This window comes from Castor canadensis, chromosome 11, assembly GCF_047511655.1.
Source record: "Castor canadensis chromosome 11, mCasCan1.hap1v2, whole genome shotgun sequence".
Lineage (NCBI taxonomy): Eukaryota > Metazoa > Chordata > Mammalia > Rodentia > Castoridae > Castor > Castor canadensis.
In genome coordinates, this window is record NC_133396.1 from 130,736,566 (window position 1) to 130,756,808 (window position 20,243).

The window sequence follows — 20,243 nt, forward strand, 5'->3', positions numbered from 1 at the left end:
ATTGCCAATTGTTTCGTCCTGTTCAGGGGTGTGTAGGTGTGTGTGTGTGTGTGTGTGTGTGTGTGTGTGTGTGTGTGTGTGTGTGTGTAGGAGCAGAGGCAGTGCCTGGAAAGCCCTCTGTAGTAAAAATGTGATTCTTAAAAAAACATTTCCAGATTGTGGGAGGACAAAGCCCTTTAATCTCTTTTTTTATAATTGCTGTTCTTACTAGCGTATAGTTTATAAAATGCTTCCTCTTTAGAACAGGAAGACGTTATAACACAAAGACAGGCAAAGCACTGCAGGAGGTCTACAAGCCACACAAAGGCAAGACCCTTCCCGGTTTCCAGTTTGGAAGGTTGACTGACGTTCCCTTTTCTGGCTTGCTTGGGTTTGAGAAATGCCTGCCTCTCCCTGGAGCCGGAGTCTCCAGGCCTAGACGAAGGCGGGTCTTGTTGCCCTGGCAACAGCGAGGTTGCGCTGAAAGGCTGCTCCACGAACCAATAGAAGCTGGGAGGGGGTGGGGCCAGCTGGGTCCGGCGCGGCTGCAGCTGGGCTTGCAGGTTTGTGGACGCGGCGTTGGGGGAGGGGTGCGGGGGTCGTAGGGACACCTGGGGTCCCAGCCCGGCCCCAAAACCCTTGAGGTGCTGGGTAGTGGCCTTCGCCGTCGGATCGAGGCTCCCACCAGGAGTTCCCGGCGGACCTGAACGGGAGGAGCCACCGGGGCGGCAGAGGCGGAGATGGCGGAGGGCGGTGGGACGCGATGCGAGAGTCAGAACCCGGCCTGGTCGAGGATCTGGGGGTTCCTGGTGACTGTATCCTCAGGGGACCCCTTCTGCTGGGTGCACCAGGTGGCCGGAGATTTGAGGGACAGAGAAAGGCGCGTTTGTGGAGCAGGTTTCGGAGGCCCCCGAGTCCTGGGGCCAAGCCTCGGCCCCATTCACGCGTCTTGGCAAGCCGGCTTAAGGGGCCGAGCGTGCTGGCTGTGGTGTGGCCTCCTTCCCTTCGCCGACCCCGTGTCTCTCTTTTCAGGTGTCCGGCCTTGCTGGCTCGGCAAGCCTGATAAGCATGAAGCTCTTGTGTTTGGTGGCCGTGGTCGGGTGTTTGCTGGTGTCCCCAGCTCAAGCTAACAAGGTGAGGGAGTGAGGCAGCAGCTGCACCTTGGCCTACCGGGCTTCCCCAGAGGTGGCTGCTGCTCCAGCACTGCCCTTCACCCTCCTGGGACCCGGTGCTTGGGGGTGTCCTCCCAGGGTTAAGCTGCAGCTAGGAGGAGAGAAGGGGGTGGTGCACCCGACGTGGGTTCTTCTGGATCAGACCTGCCTTAGGTGGAAGTCTGGCCAGGAAGTTTGTTTAGGGAAGTTATCACCATTCTCCACCCTTAACATAGGCCTGGTAAAGTCGTAGAGGTTATAGCTACTCAGCCTGGGGAGAGTCAAATCCCATCACCATGTGAGCATGCTCCATAAACGTAAAGTCCTGCACGGTTGGAAGAAAGGGCTCACTGAGTGGTGGGCTCCTGAGATAACTCTGGTTCCTTAGGGGGAGAGGACCTGCAGCTGAGTGGCTCTGTAGACTCAGATTCTGAAGATCACCAAGGCTTTGAAGTAAGGTCGAGTTGAGGGTTTGCTTCTCTGCCCTCCAGGGAACTCCTAATTGGAGTAAAACTGTTTGTCCTGCTGTCTCTTTCCAGAGAAGGAAGACTTTCAGAGGGGCTGCTTGAGTATTCCCATGGCAACAATCCACTTGTCCCTGTTTCCCCGGCCCTTTTCTTTCCCCCAATCCTAAACTGGGAAGTTGGAGATGGGGAAGAAGCTGTCCACCCAGCCCACTGGACACAGAAGCGGGGGTCTCCAGGGTAGAGGACAGTTACTTTGCTTACAGTACACTCCCTGTAAGCACCCTCCTTAGGGAATGGCAGCCCCAGACAACTTTTGGTGAGCTTCATTTGCCATCTGGACCGTTTCTGTCTTGATGACCCAGTGATAGCATCCTTCCTAGTTGAATTGGTTGGGGAAAGTTCAAGAGCGTACGAGTGGTCCCCTTACAGAGCAGGGAACTAAAGTGTGGCAGCCTTGCTAGAATCTGACCCCAGGCAGGGCTCTGCCTGCCTGATAGGTGCTTTTTCTTCCAGAGTTCTGAAGATATCCGGTGCAAGTGCATCTGTCCACCTTACAGAAACATCAGTGGGCACATTTACAACCAGAATGTCACTCAGAAGGACTGGTAAGGCACTGCATATGGCTGGCCTTTGGCAGCTACACCTAGTTGAAGTTAGGAGTGTTTGCTAGAGTTCTGGGACCTTCCAGAGTATAAACATGCTCTCCCATTTCTGTGGAGAGCCTTACAAAAAAGTATTTTGGGGCTGGGCGTGGCAGTGTATTCCTGTACTCCTAGCTACTGAAGAGGCAGAGATAGAGGATGGAGGTTCCAGGCCAACCCTGGGCAAAAGTTAGCAAGACCCTATCTCAAAAACCAACCAGGTGTGGTGGCATGCATCTGTAATCTCAGCTACTCAGGTGGTATATGTGGGAGAATCATTGTTTGAGGCTGGCTTGGGCAAAAGTCAGAGACCTTATCTGAAAATAAATAAATAAATAAAAGCAAAAGGACTGGGGGTGTGACTCACTCAAGTGGTCAGAGTGGTAAGTATGAGGCCCTGAGTTCAATCCTCATTACTGCCAAAAAACAATAGCAACAAAAATAAAACAGGGCCTAGGAACTGGAGATGTGGCTCAAGCGGTAGGGTGCCTGTCTAGCAAACATGAGGCTCTGAGTTCAAACCCTAGTACCACCACAAAACAAAACAAAACAAAAAACAAAAAAAACAGGGCCTAAATGACCTGAATTCCACCTGAGGGGGTTCCTGGTTAGAAAACTGGCTTTCATTGTTTTGCTTTAATATTGGCTATTTTGGGGTTTTTTTGTTTTGTTTTGTTTTTTGAGCTAGGGTCTTACTATGTACCCAGGCTGGCCTTAAACTTGAGATCCTTCTGCCTTACCCTCCCAAAGTGCTGGGATTACAGGCATGCAGTACCACACCCTGCTTCAATGTGGATCTTTATTGACATATACAAAGTGGTCGTGGAGAAGTAGGGAGAGGTTGGTATGATGGCATAGTCTGCAGTGTTCAGTGTTTTTCCGATGCTCTGTTACCTGTGTGTTCTCTTCTAGTTTCCAAGGAACTTTATAAGATAAATGGGATGGGTATTGATCCCATTTCATTAATGCACTTAGGCCCAAAGCAAGAATTAGATTTTACTCTGAAGTCTTGAATTCATTTCTTGGTGCCTCACTTTTTTTTTTTTTTTCTTTTCTTTTCTTTTGGTGGGGCTAGGGTTTGAATTTCATACTGACAAAGCAGGCGCTCTACCACTTGAGCCACACCTCCAGTTCATTTTGCTCTGCTTATTTTGGAGATTGGGTCTTGCAAACTATTTGCCTGAGCTGACCTTGCACCTCGATCCTTCTGATCTCGGCCTCCCAAGTAGCTAGGATTACAAGCATGAGCCACTGGTGCCCAGCTGGTGCCTCATTTTTAAAAAGAGAGAAATAGCCAAGAGTTCATTCAGATAAAGGAGACCAGCTTGATGGAAGAAACTTTTAACACATTGTCCTGGACTAGTTTAAGGAACTAGAAATAGCCTCAAAGAGGAGAGGACCTGAGGACATTTGCTGGCTGACCATGACTGGACGAGCTGATGCTATGGTAGGTAGGGCACATGAGTTAGGTGTTTATGGAGATTGGGTAGGTTCAGTGTGGTTTCTTGGTGTAGAACTATGGCCAATGGATGAAAGCTTCGGGGAAACAGCCCTAAGTGGGAATTAAGGTAACATTTCTAACTTAGGGAGTTGCAGGACTGGGAAGCCCCATCCTTGAAGGGAACTGAGCACACATGGGGTGAGGTCCCTATATAGAAGGGGTGTTATTGGGTCGGAGGTCAGCATTGCCTCTACTTTGTCATTCATGCATATTATCACACGATCTTTGAGAAAATCCAGATTCCCAGGGCTCCCCCAAGATTTTGATTCAGCAACTATAGGGCAGGTAGTATCCTTTTCTTAAAGTTCTTAGGTGCTCGTGATACAGTTGATCCAGACAAACATTGGAGAGCTTTCAAACTCATTGGGTTTCCAGCTCCAAAATGGTTGGTGTATGACTTTCTGAGAGACAGTCTGGTGTTCACACAGATTCTGAAACCAACCCCCCGGCGTTCGTTTTAGCTTTGCCCCTTGTTAATATTTTATTTATTTATTAGTGGTGCTGGGGTTTGAACTCAGCGTCTATACCTTAAGCCACTCTGCCAGCCCTTTTTTGGGATGGGTTTTTTGAGATAGAGTCTTACGAACTATTTGCCCATGCTGGTTTTGAACCATGATCCTTCTGATCTCTGCCTCCTGAGTAGCTAGGATTAAAGGCATGAGCCACTGGTGCCCAGTGCCACTTGTTAATTATGTGACAAATGAGTTAAACTCCACTGCACTTTGATTTCTTTATCTGCAAAGTGGTGGCAGTATTTGTAGTGTGAAATGAGTATTTGCATGTGTGCACATGCACGTATACGTAACTAAATACCATACCTGCTACATAATAGGTGTTCTATAAATGCAAGCCTGTTATTAGTAGTCATGTCTTCCTAGAGGCTACCTAGACAGGCATTATCAAATTTACATTACAGCCAGAGCACTGGCCTGTTCCTACACTTCTCCCATCCTTATGGGGTCACAAAGCCCTACGACATGGAGCCCTGGGAGGGACCCCACTGACCCTCCGTATGTATTGTAGTTATAGTTCAATTATCATCAATAAAGACATCGGTGGGCCCCCCACTGAATAACACAGCTATATTCCATGTGCACGGGCAGGCACTGGTAGATTTTAGTAGTATTTTCTTTGTCCTGGGGTTATATTAGGTCCTGAAAGCCCAAACGGGGATGCCCAGAGAGTAGAGTCCTGTCTAGACCTCTTAGGCTAGAGTTTATCTCTTTCTTCCCCTTAGAAGTCAAAATTGTTGGGTTGCCTGATGAACAGTCTTACATCAAGAACCTCAAGGTAGTTCCATTAAGGGTGGTGGGTGGAAACTGAGGCTGGGAAGCAAGACTCCAGGATTCTAGGACCCAGCAACATTGGCTGTGCCTGGAAGTCATCACATTTGCCTGGATCCCCTCAAGTGGAGTGGGGGCTTGACTTTGCTCCTAGAACCTCAGTGCTCGAGCCAAATTGAAGAACACTTTGATTGGGTCTTCAGTTCTCTACCACATTTTCACACTAGTGTTGCATGGGCCCCCCTTCCCGTCGGTTATTTAGAGTGAAGCCAGAATGTTTCAGAGCTCAGTCCTGGTTTAATGGCCAAGCTACCAGTTTTCCCCGGTGTTACTGGTATTCTGCCCTCTAGTGTTGAGAGGAAGAAACTAAGTAGGTCGACTTGTTAAAATAGGACCCTTCTACAAATACAGCCTGGAAACAAAATGTGTAAGCCACCAACCCAGAACTGCCCTGAGGAGTCCCTCGTGACTCCCTCACCCCTGCCTGCCTTCTGCACTGTGTTTCTGGTGTTTCCCCAAAGGGCATAATTTGAAAGACGCTGATCTAATTCAGCCTTCAGTATAAATGAGGAAACTGAGGCCCAGAGTAGTTAAATAAACTACCTGCAATCACAGAGTAAGTAGAAGAGCAGAGAGTTAAACCAACTTGTCTTTCTCTTTAGTCCTCTCCCCTAATGTCTCCTGACCAGTCCATGGTCTTTTTAGTCACCACAAAGGTAAACGGAGACCCTTAGGAAAGCATGAAGATCGTTGGGGTTTCACTGATTCCCAGACCAGCCAGAGAGGGCAGAAATATTTCAACTCCTTATTACCCTTCCCCGCTTACAGCCTGTTTCCCTGGATACTGGGACCTCAAGTGAAAGAGCTCAGGTTGACCCTGCTTGCCACACTGCTACAGCAGCACAGTGACCTTCCAAACTTAGAAGCCCATGTGGCTCAGGAAGGGGTGGTGTCTGGTCCCTAGGGGCTTGTAGAGGCTTGCTGGAGAAGGGAAGATGACATTCCCTCTGGACAGGAATGACACCAGCTAATCCTGGCCTTTTCTGTTCCTCCTAGAGGAGACAGTGTGCAAGGCCCGAAAGTGGTGCCTGTCAGTTCAGGCCCATTCCTGTGATAAGGACTAAAGTGTCACAGCTGCCACCCAAAGGCGGAACCAGGCTCAGCAGAGGTTTAGATGAACTCATGTATGACACATGCTGACCTTTTGGGAGAACAGTCAGTCTTGTTTCACTAGTGGTCCTCATGTGTACACCCTTGGTGCTTATGTCAGCAGGAAGATGAGGCCTGACTATTTTTAGGAAGCTGGGCTTAATTTTTGTGGGACTTTTTTCAGAGCTGAAAGAGCCTTTTAAAGATCCTGGGTCTCCCCATATCAACAGCAGCATCTCACAGGAGAGGACAGGCCCGGGGCCCAGACACTTAGCGACAAAGTCAGGACAGAGCCCGGGCCCAGCTGCTCATTGCAGCATGGCGTCTGGCCCACCTCTGTGAACCTCTGCGGAGTTTTGCTGTTTTTCCAGGGGCAGTGACTGTTCTGTGGGGTCTTTATCTTGCTCAGTGTGGTTTGTTTATGAACCCAGCAGTTGGAAGCCTGTCGATCTGAGGAAGTCTGGGAATGAGGGCCCTGAGTCCAGGGCTGAGCATCAGCACAGGCCCCACCTTGAGTCAGCTGTCGGGGCTCTAGGGCCGAGGCTCTGGCCTGGTCTCACACCACAGTGGAGTTGTTCCTTTGCCGTTCTGAGCCTGTCTCTTTTTAAATATGAGGGCAGTGATCTTTAGCCACCTTGCTCAGGAGCACTGCCAAGTGACATTGGGCTTTGGGGACTATCTTAGTGTAGGCAGTGCATTACTGCTCTGGCCAGCATCATGCTAGACACAGGAAAAGTGGAGACTTAAGATATCACCCCTGTCTTCAAGGGACTTCATATCCACTGGTTGAAAATGTACAGAACCAGATAGCATCATGGTGTGGCGTGGTCATGGCAGCAGTAGGGTTAAGCGTTGGGAGCTGGCTAGGAGTGAGGGATCAGACCTTTAAGCTGAATTCCCAGAGGGTGGAGAGGGGATGCAGGCACAGCCATGCAGTCCTGCCCACCTGTAGGATGTGGCTCCTTTCGAGAAGAGTCCAGTGTGTTAGCCTGGCTGGGGGTGGGAGTTGGTGGGAAGGGCTAGGAGATGCAGCTGGCAGGTAGGCAAGGCCTAAGCAAGGCTATCGGGAGCTGGTGGAATGGTTCTGTTTGCCGTTGCCCTGAAGGTTCTATGGAGACATTGACTGGTTTTGAGCCCTGGAGTGACAGAACGGGAGCTTCATTTCGGTACAGTCACTTGGCTGCATGCAAAGGTAGTATTAGGCAGAGCTAAAGTAGAGACAGGAGAACAGTGGGGAGGCTGGGTCAGTTGTGCGAGGAAGAGATGGTGAGGGTCTCAGCTGAGATACAGCAGTGGGAGAGAGTGAAGAAAGGAGAGTTCTAGAAAGTTTTAGGGAAATAAAATCACGGGCATCTGGTGGATTCAGAGGTGACTCCAAGGTTTGACTTGGTCAGTGTAGTGGATACTACAGGTGTCCTCTCTGACACTGGAAACAGACCACAGAGCCAGTGTGCAGGATGGGGACATGGGGACACAGTATGCAAGGGAGGGTATAGAGTTTGTGACCCCTATGGCATACTCAAGTGGTGAATCTAGTTAGAGGACAAAATTGAAGACCCTTTGGTTAGATGGAATAGGCCACCAGAGAGAGCTTAGCACAAGGGGAGAGGGCAGCTGGGGGCAGAGCTCTGGGAACCATTGATGAGTATGATGTTACTGGTCCTGGTCCTGGTCCTGGTCAAGGGCTGGGAGGCTGTGGGCTGGGAAAGGGCCTTTGCCAACCTTGCCTGGTATAAACCTCCACCCTCCTGGGGAGCCCCCTTCCCATGTGCACCCCTGCTTCTCAGCTTCCTGCTGCCTGCTTCCCATGGCCCTGTGTGTGTTGCAGCAACTGCCTGCACGTGGTGGAACCCATGCCGGTGCCAGGCCATGATGTGGAGGCCTACTGCCTGCTGTGCGAGTGCAGGTACGAGGAGCGCAGCACCACCACCATCAAGGTACCTCGGGCCTGGGGGTCCCACACACTGTCCCCCATCCCTGCTATCCTGCAGTCACATTTTCTGCTGTATTCCAGAGTGTTTCAGGTGGTGGTGAGACTCCCTTCTAGGCTGGTTTAGTGCAGACATAAGGTCCCACTTCCTGTACCTTTGGGGCCGGCCCCCTTCTCTGACATCTCTCGGTGGCTCCTGTAAAAAGAATGTTGAGAGTCCTGGAACAGCTGCTATAGACCCCCTTTCCTTTCCCCTCTCTCTCTTCCATGCATTCAGTACATCTCCTTTGGAGGTCCACCGTGTCTGGGCCCCTTGCACGATGGGAGTAGGAGTAAGCCTGCCGCCCCCAGAGCTTGCTGTCTAACCAGGCTCCCAAAGTGGCATCAGTTCCCGAGAAAGCCTCCTGGGACCCACACTGTGTGTTGGGTGCTGGCATCTGGGCTCTTTTACTTTTTGCTGAGGCTTATTCTCGTCAACCGTGGGGTGAACTGAGGAGACAAGTAGTAGACCTGGCCACCACCTAGGGAATGAAGAACGATGCCACAAAGTCCCTGTCCATTCCTTTGCCACCAGCAAGGACTCAGAGCCATGTTTCCTGGAGGCCACAAAGCCACCCTTTTTCTGCCTCCACTCTTCTGCCCCTTTCTGGGTGTAGGCATCAGGCCTGGCTATTCACCCTGCCAAAGGAGCATGAACACTGGTGCCCCAGTCCAGGAGGAAGTTGTTCCAGTTGAACTTGGCTGTTGACTAAGCTGGGCACCAAACTTGAAAGTCCTGAGATTCTTTTCCTCTTTTTCAACGTCTTTTCATAGTCAAGGGCCAGGGCTGGAATCAGAAGCCAGTGAAGGCCAGGAGTAGTGGAGGTAGAAAAAGTATTTGAGATGGAGTAAGGAAAGCTTGGTTCAAGTTATCTATAGCATCTACTAGCCCTGGAGTATGGAGTTAGCTATTGAGCCCTGTGGTTCTCAGTAAGGTGATTATGGCCCCCCCCAGGGGTCATTTTGAGATGAGTGAAGGTGCTTGTTTTGGTCTCAAAATCTGAGAGGTATTCCTGACACCACTGTAGGAACCATGGGTGCTCAGTGTCATGGAGGGTCCCTCCTAAAATGGCCAGAGTACTCACACTGTGAAACACTGAATTAGCCTCGTATCTGCCTCAGTATGTGAGAGGCAGGGACACTCTTGGGTCTTGGCTCCAGACTTCCTCCTTTCTTGTCCATCTGCCTGCCTTCTCTGTGCATCCAGAGCACTCGCTGTTGCAGGGCTGCCTCAGGTTAGGGCAGAGCTAGTGAATCTGGTGTGGACCATCCCTTCTCTTCCTTCACTCCTTCCCTCCACACCCACCCGCCCCCTAGTCCTCCTTAGTGTGGTGCTTGAGGGTCGCTGACAGACAAACACAGGTGGAACAGTCTGAAGAATGAATTTCTGGCCCTAGCCCTGGATGTTGGCTCACAGAACGAGTCGGGTCTCTTCTTAGGTCATCATTGTCATCTACCTGTCCGTGGTGGGGGCTCTCCTGCTCTACATGACCTTCCTGATGCTGGTGGACCCTCTCATTCGAAAGCCGGATGCTTACACCGAACAACTGCACAATGAGGAGGACAGTGAGGTAATCTGGGCTCCATGCATGCGAGTCTTCAGGGTACCCAAAAGTGGAGGTGTCACTCCTCCTCCCTGGCTTCATGCTTGTAGTTGCTCTTCTGCCTGTTTTTCTGCCTGTCACTTTGCCCTTCTAGGTAGAGCAGGAGGGGGTCTTGGTTTTCCTGACACCTGGCATTGCAGCCTCAGAGCACAAGACAGGAGAGCTGTGTCTTCCTGTTACACAGTTTCTAGATGGGGTTTGGGGGAAGCAACCAGGGCCAGGTATTCATCATATATTGGACTTAGTTTTGTTTTTTTTTTTTTTGAAACCCTGGGGTTTGAACTCAAGACATTACACTTGAAGACCACAGGTTTGTTCAGTGATTCCTCAAATATCTGTTGAGTGCTTGCTCAGTTCAAAGCACAGCCCAGGGCTGGAGGCAGAGAAGTAGGATCTCAAGCACAGAGGGTTCAGATGGTGTAGCGCCGGGGCATCATTGTGCAGGTGTGAGGAATGTGAGTATCCAAGGATAGGACAGGCACTAGCTAGCCTGGAAGTTTGGCCAGATTAGTAAAGGCCTTAAATGTCAAGCTGCAGTGTTTTTTTGACTTTGCATAGGAAGGAAGATGGGGAACCACTGGCACCAGACAGCCTGCACACCCTGTCCAGGACAGACAGTGTCCCCAAATCTGTCCCTAGGGCCTCACTGCTGGAAAACACTCGTGTCCACCCGTGGAGTGAGTGGCGCCATACGTGAGCTCACACGTGCCTGAAGGCCTTACCACGTCCTGGGAGATTTAGTTGAAGAAACTTGGAGATGTTTAGCTTAAAAAAACAAACAAAAAAACCACTTGAGGTACAGGGCAGATGCCTCCAAATAGAGGCAGCACCTGGCCTTATCCAAGGGCTAGGAGGACCCACAGGTGGGGGTTAGAGAGGGAGATTTTAGCATCATGATGTGAAGCAGGAAGCACAGGCTGGCGAAGGAGTGGTAGTTCCCTGTTAAAGTAGTGAGTTGTGGGTCACTGAGGTTCCCTGAGCTGAGCTGCCCTGGGCAGTCTTAGTGTAGGGCTTTTTAAGTCCTTGTTTGGAGATAGGGAAGGGCAAGTTCCGCTCCAGAATGAGGGTCCAGGGCTCGGGTCTGTGTGAAGCTGCCCAAGCAGGGTGGGTCTTGGCCAGCACGGACGGAACTTCTTCCACCAGCCCTGATGCTTCTGAGTACCTTCCCGAACTATTCCCAACCTCCTGCTGGCATGAGTTTGGCCAAAGGTGGAGCAGAGGCGACGAGCCTCACCCCTCTGGAACTGGGCCGGGGAGGTGGTGGCGCTGGCAGTTGGGTGGTCTGTGTTCGAGAGGAAAGATTGCATGCCTACCCCGTTATTAATGCAGAGTAATAGCAGCTCTGATAGGGGAGGAACATTGCTAATAAACCCTGGGCGATTAGGGGTAAGGTGCTAATTGCAGTGTTGGCCAGGGAGTAATTGAGAGATGCAGCCAATGATTACACAGCCCGCGCCACTGTTCCCCTGGAATGCATGGCTCTCGGGCACGGCCTTGCTGGGTCTCCTGCCGTCCTAGATAATGGAGCCAGGGGACAGGCAGCCTGCCATCGCTGGTTCTGAGTCTCTTTCTGTAAGAGACCTGTGTGCTCCCCACTTGGAGTGTGTCTGGGGATCCCTTGGGGAAGAAGGAGGAATTAGAGTTGGTCAGTCTAGTTCCTAGGGACAGGACCTGAATAAGGGTGGACCTGTCCTGTCCCCAGATTTGGCTCACTGGGAAAGAGGCTTCTCTCAGGAGGGTGCTGTCCAGCTATGTGTAAGGGCTGTCACAGGCAGATGTGAGCCAGAGCTGGCAGGCCCATGCCCTGGATGGACAGGGTGACACCCTTACCGCCCATCTCGAGGCTCATAAGAGGCCTGAAAAGCTGTGTTTAGTCTCTCAGAGACCCTGACCTGAGGTGCAGCCCACTTTGGCTGGTCCCACACTTATGTGGGTGCTGGGACAGAACGGATCTTATGAGTGCCCTCAGCCAGGTGAGGAAGTGCTCTCTAGTCCTGTCATTCGGTGTCACCTCTCCATCCCTCACCCCCTGTGACTCTGTGCTTTCCCAGTCGCAGGGGCCTGTGGTTCAGCACTTTCTATCCTTTCTATCTGTGTTCAGAAATCCTTCAGGTGGCCCTGTTTTGAGATTGATTCAGACCTGTGTCTGTCCTCAGTGGCTTAATGGACCTAGGTAGGGACCACAAAGGCCATGAGGAAGGTCTGGCTTGGTGAAGTGGGCAGTCAGGTGAGGAACTAGGTGCTTTGGAAATGTCCTCTTTACTAAACGGGTGGGAGAAGTTACCTTGTCTTTGTGTTAGTTGGGAAGGAAGGTTTCCTGGCAGAGGCAGACTTCCAGAGCATCTGAAAGGGCTGTAGGGAGGATAGTGGGGCACTGCCTTGGAGAGAGCCCAAGAATCTTGTCTTTATAGAGACCCAAGAACCCTCCTGGACAATGAGAGAGAGCCTACTGTTCCCCCCGACACAGACACACACTGCACAGCAGGAAAGGAGGTATGGGTTGGGAGGCAGGGAGAGGGGTCCCAAGACCCCCATTTGAGCCAAGGAAAAGTCAGGGCTTTGTCCCCATGCTTATTAATGATCTGGAGATTGTTTCCCTATGCAGGAGACAGGAAAGATAAGTTCTCCCCTGGGCTGGAGGAACTTAGCTTTCACTCCACGAGGAAGAAACGTGGAACAGATCCATTGAGGTTCCTTGAGAGGTCACCTGGGCCCATTCAGAGGTCTGGAGATAGGACCATTTCTCAGGATTGGCGTCCGTGAACCCCATCCTCCCAATTCCTATAGCCAGAAGCTCTCTTGCCTGGGGCTGGAGGCCTGGAAGAGGAAGGGACAGCCTCCCCAGCAGCTCAGCCCATCCGCGGAGGAGATGAAAGCCTGTCATGCTCCCTTTGAAAGAGCTGGCAGAGCCTCAGTGGGGCTGATTGCTGGGCGCTGCCTCCCTTGGGATTCCAGCAGCATTAGGCCTAATCCCTGGGCTCAGACGCCCTTTGAAAGGAGGAAGCCAGCATGTTTGCTGGGCCAGAAATGGCAACAGAGCTGTTTTAGATGTACAGGGCTGGCCTTCTTTGAAGAGAGAGAGACAAGGGCTTCTCTGAGGCTCTGGCTGTCTCCGTTGCTCTCCACATGGGCCCCGAGCACTGTCTTCAAAGTTTTCTCAATAGTGGGGCTGTAGTACTACTCTGGACCCCTGTGGGAGAGGACTGAGCAGGGCCATCAAGCAGGGATGAGAACTGGGGACAGGATGGGCTAGGGGAAGAACAGACTAGGGATCACTGAGGAGTGGTCTCCCTAAATGGATGGGCAGTGTGTCCTGAGGACCTGAGTGGGAAGGGTGACAGTGAAATGAGAAGACACACTCCTCCTCTCCCTCAGGACTGACATTCAACAGACATTTTTAGACTATCACGGGTAGCACAGTACAGCGTTCAGAGCAGGGCTGTGCCTGCGTTGTCCAGGGTTGGAGTCCCGGTTCTGCCACTTTGTCCTTGATGCTGCCCTTGTGTGATTTTCTAAGTCTGGAGCAGATGTGGTAGCTCTTGACTGTGGCTGTTGTGATAATGTAGGTGAAGGCTTTTCAAGCATGTGTTCATCTTAAGAATGAAGTGTTTCAGTCGAACTTAGCATATAAATCGCATCACGGTTGTTGGAGGGGAGACCGAGGCAGCATTCACAAGGCCTGGTGTGAGGGGCCATTGCAAGTAGAGAAAGGACATAACTGGGTGCCCTGCTCCGGAGCAGTTCACCTCTGAGTAGCTGGATCCCCAGCTCAGGTGTTTGAGCAGGTATGATTTGACATGCAGGAGGAAGGTGACTGGCAGCAGATGACAGAGTCAGGGACAGCCCTGCATCTCTGGCTACAGCAGAAAGGATTTGGGTTAAACTCGGAAAACTTGGGGAGACTGGTCTCCTTTCCAGAGGATCTCGCTGTTTGGCTGGGTAGGTGAGATAGTTTGGTTATGATTCCATAAGGGAACTGGAGCTGGGGTGGGAGCCAGAAGGAGCTTCATCAGAAAAGCAGGCCTAAGGTCTCGACGCTGCTGAGTCGTAGCATAAGAGACCTACAGACATGGGTTCAAGTTTTGACTTGGCCCCAAACAGCCTTGGAACCTTGGGTAGCAGGGCGATGCCTCCTTCGGTACCTCAGTCTCCTCATCCGCTGATGGGAAGTATTGCTCATTCACCAGTGCTGTAGCCTGGAAGTCGCTGCTACCACTGTGCTTGGTACAGAGTGCACTTGGTGGGGTCACAGTGGTCTGGTTGTCTCCTAACTGTTGTCTGCCTTCCTGAACCGCCCTGAGACCTAGCCCTGGAAGGAGAAGGTTAGAGATGGGTGTCTTATCCTGTCTCCAGCCACCATCACTGCCGCAGAGCAGGCAGAGATGAGGCCCACTCAGGGCCTTCTTGGGAACGTATGTGGAATCCTTAATTCCTTTTAATCAGACTATTAGCAATGGGAGTCTGGAGCCTCTCAGCGGCAGCTTTCCCCCACTTAGCAGCTGTTTGCTAAGACTTTACATGAAGGGCTAACAAATGACACTGTGGTAACGTGGTGAATCTCAGCGTGTTCCCTTAATGCCCTGCTCTTGGCTCCTCCACATACTTTCCTAAAAGCAGGGCCACTGCTTTCCCACCCTTCCAAGCCTGCCCCTGAAAACTCCAGCCCAGGCCTCCCAGGGTCACAGCCAGACCCTCCTCACTGAGGCTCTGGAATGTAATACTGCTTCCATAAGGGTTAGGATTAGGAAGGAAGAGAAGCCTTCCTAGCTCCCTCCCACCGGGCCAGCAGCTTCCCAGGCCATCAGGTCTTTGCCCACCTCATTCTGATGGCCACAGTGAGGCAGAACTGGATAGAGGCCTGTCTTCAGCGTGGACCACTCGGATTGCAGCTGGGGAGGAGCAGAGTGGGAAGGTGCTGTGACAGCCCTGGCTTTCCATGCCCTCCCCTACCCAGTGGACCCCAGATCCAGGGTCTGCTACTAATCATTGCTACTGTGATCTGAGTGCTTCCAGCCCATCAGGCTTGCTGGAGGCTCTGCTCTCATTGTCTCAGTCTTCATCTTACACATAGAAAATTGATTCCAGGAATAAGGTAACCTGCCCAAGGTTGTGAAGCCTGTAGGGATCAGAGTCAAGATTGAAAGACAGGTTCGTTTGACCCTACAGACCCTACCCATGGGGCTAAGCTGCCAGGGAAGATGTTTCCTGAGCTCCTGCTCTGAGACTGCCAGTTCATTGAGGCCTGGGCATATGTGTTTAACTTTGCCATACCTGTGCATTCATCACAAACCAACATTCAGACTGTGGGGCACAGCCCACGAGATCACAAAATGGATTTGGGGACTCATGACCAAGATTTTTATAAAGTGAAATGGAACAAAGTAGAGAATATCCAAATGTGTCAGACTAAATGCTGTTTAGCAAAACTTCTTTTTCTCTTGTGTACTAGATGTAATTCCTACTGATGGCACAGTGGGAAAGTCTCAGAAGACTAGGATTATTATAGTGAGGTTTGGAGAAACAACTTGTCCAGGGGCACAGCTACTGTGTGGCCAGGCCATGCCTCCTCTCTCGAGCTCCCACCGTGGACCTGACTCCATCTGTGAAATGGGCACCATGGAGTCTGAGGCCAGAAGGGGCAGGCGGTCCCCTTTGGCCCAGGCACAGAAGCAAGGAGCCTAACTTTATGCTCCATACACTGCCAGCACCTTGCCCCTCAGGTGTTGCTTGAACTTTACCTGCCTGCAGAGGAAGTCCTTTTTGTCAGGCTCCCCGGGGGCAGTGACCATATCTAAGTCATCCTAGAGATGAGTATGCAAGAGGCAAACTCTTCAGAGCTCTGCTATGTGGATGACGAACTCCCTTCCAGTCCCTTTGCTAACTAGCCACCCCTCTGTACTGCCAGCCCATCTCTGCCTCCCCTCTCCTCCCTGCCCCACCCTTCTCCCCAGCCTGGCAGCTGTGTGGTGACAGAAGCTGTGCCAGCTCAGGGCATTGGAAGCAAAGTCGCATTTACTGGGCGGCTCAGGGCTTAGGGGGTGTGCTAATCCCTTAAGAGATGTATGGCAGGAGATGAGAGACATGGAGAGCTAGGGAGGAAATCCCCATGGGGCTGTGGGCCTGGCCCTCAGCTCTAATTCCCCCCAAAGATCAGGTTCGGGTCCTGCAGGAAATGCAAGGGCTCTGGAGCTTCAGAGGCAGAGAAGTGGTAATTAGAGGAGGACTGACAACAGAAACAGGTCTGAGAGCAAAGGGGAAGGCAGAGCTGGAGAGGCAGGCAGGGAAGGAGCTGAGCAGTCTCAGCTACCAAAGGAAGAAATGGTCAGAGTAGACCCTGGATTGGAAATGCTGGGGTTGACCCCAGATTCCACCCCTGCCTGACTCTGCATGAGGTCCCACCCCCTTCTTACCCGGGGAAAGCAAGCCCAGTGTGGCACATCCCATCGCAGCAGAACAACTAAGGACTTCAAGTCTGTGAGGACTCCCCAGCAGGCTGCTCCTCCCAGCTGGAGCAGATGAGCAGCCATCCTGGAGTAGCTAGGCCCAGCCCCCAGTCTCTCCGCCTATCCTGGGCTGTGAGGCAGGCAAGGGACGTCTGTGACCTAATGTCAGTCCTGAGCACTTTGGTGCATGATCTTGGGTTCCCCTGCCTGCCATTGGAGACCTAGTACTGGGCCTGTGGGGTAGGCTGGCAACTAGATGGGGCCCCAGGGAGGGCAGGGGCCCTTTTCTACAGATGCTACAGACCTTAAGGCTCCAGTGGGCCAGGTACTACAGCTGACAAGGCAGTGTCCTCAAGGAGCCGCTGCCTTGGGGAGGCCAGACTTTCAAATCACAGGACCCTTGACCCCTCTGGCCCACTGTGCCAGATCATCTCCTTTATTTTTCCCACTGCAGGATGCACGGTCCATGGCAGCAGCTGCTGCGTCCCTTGGGGGACCCCGAGCCAACACCGTCCTGGAGCGTGTGGAGGGCGCACAGCAGCGGTGGAAGCTGCAGGTGCAGGAGCAACGGAAGACAGTCTTCGACCGGCACAAGATGCTCAGCTAGACCGCTAGCACAGTGGGGCCAGTGAACCCAGGCCGTGGCTGCCAGCTTCTGGAGCTGGACAGAGCCAGGGACCACTCTTCCTCTTCCCTCAATGGGGTCATCCCCTTAAAAGCACGTGACATTTTTCCTGCTTCTCCCTCTCTTTAGGATTGTTGCACTCAGCTGTTTTAATTAAGGAGTTTGATGGGGTTTCGGGGGAGAGGAGGGAGGCAGGCCAGAAGGGAATGGAGGCATTCGAGGTGGTGGCAGGGTTGGAGGTGGAGGGTCCCTCCTGCTCCCCCTTTGCCACCCCTTCCAGCTCCACATCTTGGGGACCTTTTTACCTGTTGGACGGAGCTGGGTCATCAAGAACTCAGTGTCCAGGAGGAAAGCGTGACCCAGCTTTCAACTTGTTCCTGGCTGCTGTGGCTCTCATTACCACCCTCCAGCCCCTGCCTGGCCTGGCTCCAGCTCTCAGGAACAGTGCTGGTCCTTGGAGCCCACAGTGGACCATAGGACACCTGGAAGCCCGGTCCTTCTCCCTGTCTCCTTATCCCCCAGTGCGTGGCAGTACCCTGCGTCCCTGCGTTCTCTGCAGCCTGCCTCCTCACTCCCTCCTCAGGGGACCAGCCAGCCCTCGCCTCTCAGTGTCTGCAGCTGCTGAGCCAGAATGTTGGTTGGACCACACTGAGCAGTGGACTTAAACAATTGGCTCTCCACTTGATCCTGAGTTTCTTTGTACCGTGCATGGGGAGAAATGTCTGGCCTTCTGTTGTCTATAAATCAAGGAAGCCATCATTAAATTGCTTTATTTCTCTCACTTTCTGTGTTCTAAGAGATTTGAGGAATGAAAATTTCACAAATAACCTGCTAAATGTAGTGTCCTGGAGAGGGGGACAGAGAACATTGTTCTTGGTAGGTCCTGGCAGAGAGGCAAAGCCATGGAAAGTCCAGGTGGTTGTGACCTAGCCACAGTGGGATCCAGGCAGAACCTGGGGAGAGAGACTGCGGTGCTGCTGTGCAGAAGCTCCTTTGCTGCAAGGAGCCAGAGTGAACAGTCCTGAGATTTGGTTTGCTTCCTATTTGTGGGAGGGAGTGTTCTGAAACTGCACAGAGCTTGATGGCATCTTTATATCCCTACCTACAGACAGTAAATGGTGCTCACTGCAGTCCCTAAATAAAGGCCAGGAGGTGTTAGTGGGGAAACAGCCAAGAAAACAGTCCTAGAAGGAAGGGTCAGCAGCCTTCATAGTGGCCACTCAGAGGAGCCCAGCACCGGGTCAGGTCATCCCAGGATGTGCGGGATTGTGGGCAGGTGCTCAGCACCTCGGCAGATAGGATGTGTCTGTAGGGACCAGTGATTGGCTTGAGATTGCTGTCTTTTGGGGCTGTCCAGATGAATGTACTGAAAACCTTTGTGTGGGGCCTGTGCTGTGTTCTTGGCGAGGTTGGGAGGCAAGAGAATGTGAGGTAAGAGTTTGCAAAGATTTGCTTAAGTTCAGAGCCAAGGTACTAGAACAAGTGAAGGTGGAGCAGCATGCTGACAGGGCTTCCAGGAGGAGGAAGGCCTTTGGAGTGGCTTGAAAGCAAGTTGAGAGGCCACCAAGCTGAGTGTAGGGTCCCGAGCAAGAGAGCTTAGCTGGCACGAAGATAGTAGTGGAGTTAATGGAAGGTACGTGTGACAGAGGACAGGCACTGATTACATTTCTACCTTGTTCTTTGACATTTTCTCAGTACCTCCTAGGTGGCGCACTGCTTCAGAAGTCACAGCGGGTTATTGTATCTTTTTAAGGCTGGAATAAACTTACTTTAAGATGCAGACTAAAGCAGGCTTTGCAGAAGTGGGTAGGTGGGAGTACCGATCCAGAACCAGAGTCTTGACTTCCCAGTCCTCCCCTCTGCAGCCACACTGCCTGCTAAGACCTCCAGTGCTGTTTCTGAGTCCTGGGTGAGTCTGCAGAGCTCCACTGAGGCTTCGCTAGTTTTGAGAATTTGTCTGAAGCAAACAAGAGCTAACTATAAATAAGGCCAGTATACGAAAGGTTAGGAATGAGTGTTTACACGACATAAAGATTCAGCTGGTACCCAAATGTCTAATTAGATTCCAGTTTCACACAGGAAAAAAACAAAAACAAAAACCTGGTTTTCAGACATGGATTCCAGAGTGGCACATTTGCTTTGTGTGAATAATGAAGGAATGGGGAGCCCCCCTCCCCTGCAAAGAGGGAGAGGTTACTATGTGGTTGATTAGCTGGTACAGAGATTAGGATCTCTGTAACCAAGGATGGACAAGAGCAGCAGTGTTCTTCCCACCTTGTGGTGGAAAATGAACAGAGCTCTGGTGTCAGGCTCAGAAATCCTGTCACTGATCAAACTCATCCACTGGCCACTGTTCTGCAGTGACTTGGTCCCACCTGGAAGAACAGCTGGCTGGGTTTGGCCCTGGTAACCAGAACCTTGGGATTGGTCTCCATGTGTAGAGGCTGGTACTCAGCCCTGCTGTGGCCAAAGAAAGGAGATGGCAAAGTGGAGGCCAGCCAACTTGTGGCTTCTTTCACTCCTCACTTGGACCAATTCCATGGACCTTGCATACTTGGTTGCTAGTTTCCATCTTTACTTACACACCTGCCAGCAAAGCCCACCCAGCCCAGCCTGACTGCTCTGCTTCCTCCTGGGTTACCCAGTGGTGCTGTAAGGGGCTGAGTAGGGCTGCTACAGGTTTACGATGCCTCCCACAAGGCCATCTGTCCTTTTTTGAGTCCCACTCAAGGCCACTAGGTGAACCTTTCTTTGCCTTGCCTTAGAAAGTTGAGGCCATTAGATATAATCTCTTAATTCCCTTGCCGTCATCTGTAAATTTTTCTTCATTCACACATTCTGTTGTGGTTTTGGAGCTAGTGTGTCCCTCCTGCTTGAAGTCAACCCTCTCACCCAATGACATTCCCTCAGATCCCCATTGTCTCATTTCCTGTCCCCTCTCCTCAACCTGTTAACAAGTTCAAGTCTCCTTCACTAAAAAGAACCTTCATGAGTTGCATGTCCAGCACTGGCTACAGTGGAGTCTCCTCCCTGTCACTGTGCCCTCTCCTGTGCACTCCTCATCACTCACCCCATGCTCTCTGCTGAAACAGTCCTGGGCAGGGGGGGCGGGGGTGTCACAGATGGTTCTGCAGTTGCCAATTGCAGAAGATGAGCCTGGTTCTTAACTTTCTGGCCTTCTCTGCTACATTCAACCTTGATCTTCCTGCATAAAATCCTTCACGTGACTTCTATGACCTTTCCCCTTGGGCCTCTTTATTCTTTCTGAGCATCCCTTCACCTTTTCCCAAATACTGCTGTTTTCCAGCTTCCATTCTTAGCTCACTTGGCTCAATCTAAAATTTAACATGAAAGTCCTCCATATTGGAGTTTGTTAATTCCACTCTCTCTGTCTCTAGACCAAGCCTGGCTGATCCGTGAGCTCCAGACTT

At 51.7% G+C, this 20,243-nt stretch overlaps 1 protein-coding gene across 2 annotated transcripts; it reads left to right on the forward strand.

Annotated features, from left to right (window-relative positions):
- The first annotated feature begins 465 nt into the window (after positions 1 to 465).
- Tmem9 (transmembrane protein 9) lies at positions 466 to 17,593 on the forward strand. 2 transcript variants are annotated; one of them, XM_020179691.2, is made up of 6 exons: positions 466 to 542; positions 1,012 to 1,113; positions 2,111 to 2,202; positions 8,000 to 8,108; positions 9,580 to 9,711; positions 16,642 to 17,593. In XM_020179691.2, exons 2-6 carry the CDS (start codon positions 1,048 to 1,050, stop codon positions 16,792 to 16,794), a joined length of 552 nt encoding a protein of 183 aa, XP_020035280.1. In that variant the 5' UTR covers positions 466 to 542; positions 1,012 to 1,047; the 3' UTR covers positions 16,795 to 17,593. The 2 variants fall into 2 exon arrangements, with proteins under 2 accessions (XP_020035280.1, XP_073904765.1); XM_074048664.1 differs by lacking the exon at positions 466 to 542 and adding an exon at positions 562 to 859.
- The last annotated feature ends 2,650 nt before the right edge of the window (positions 17,594 to 20,243 follow it).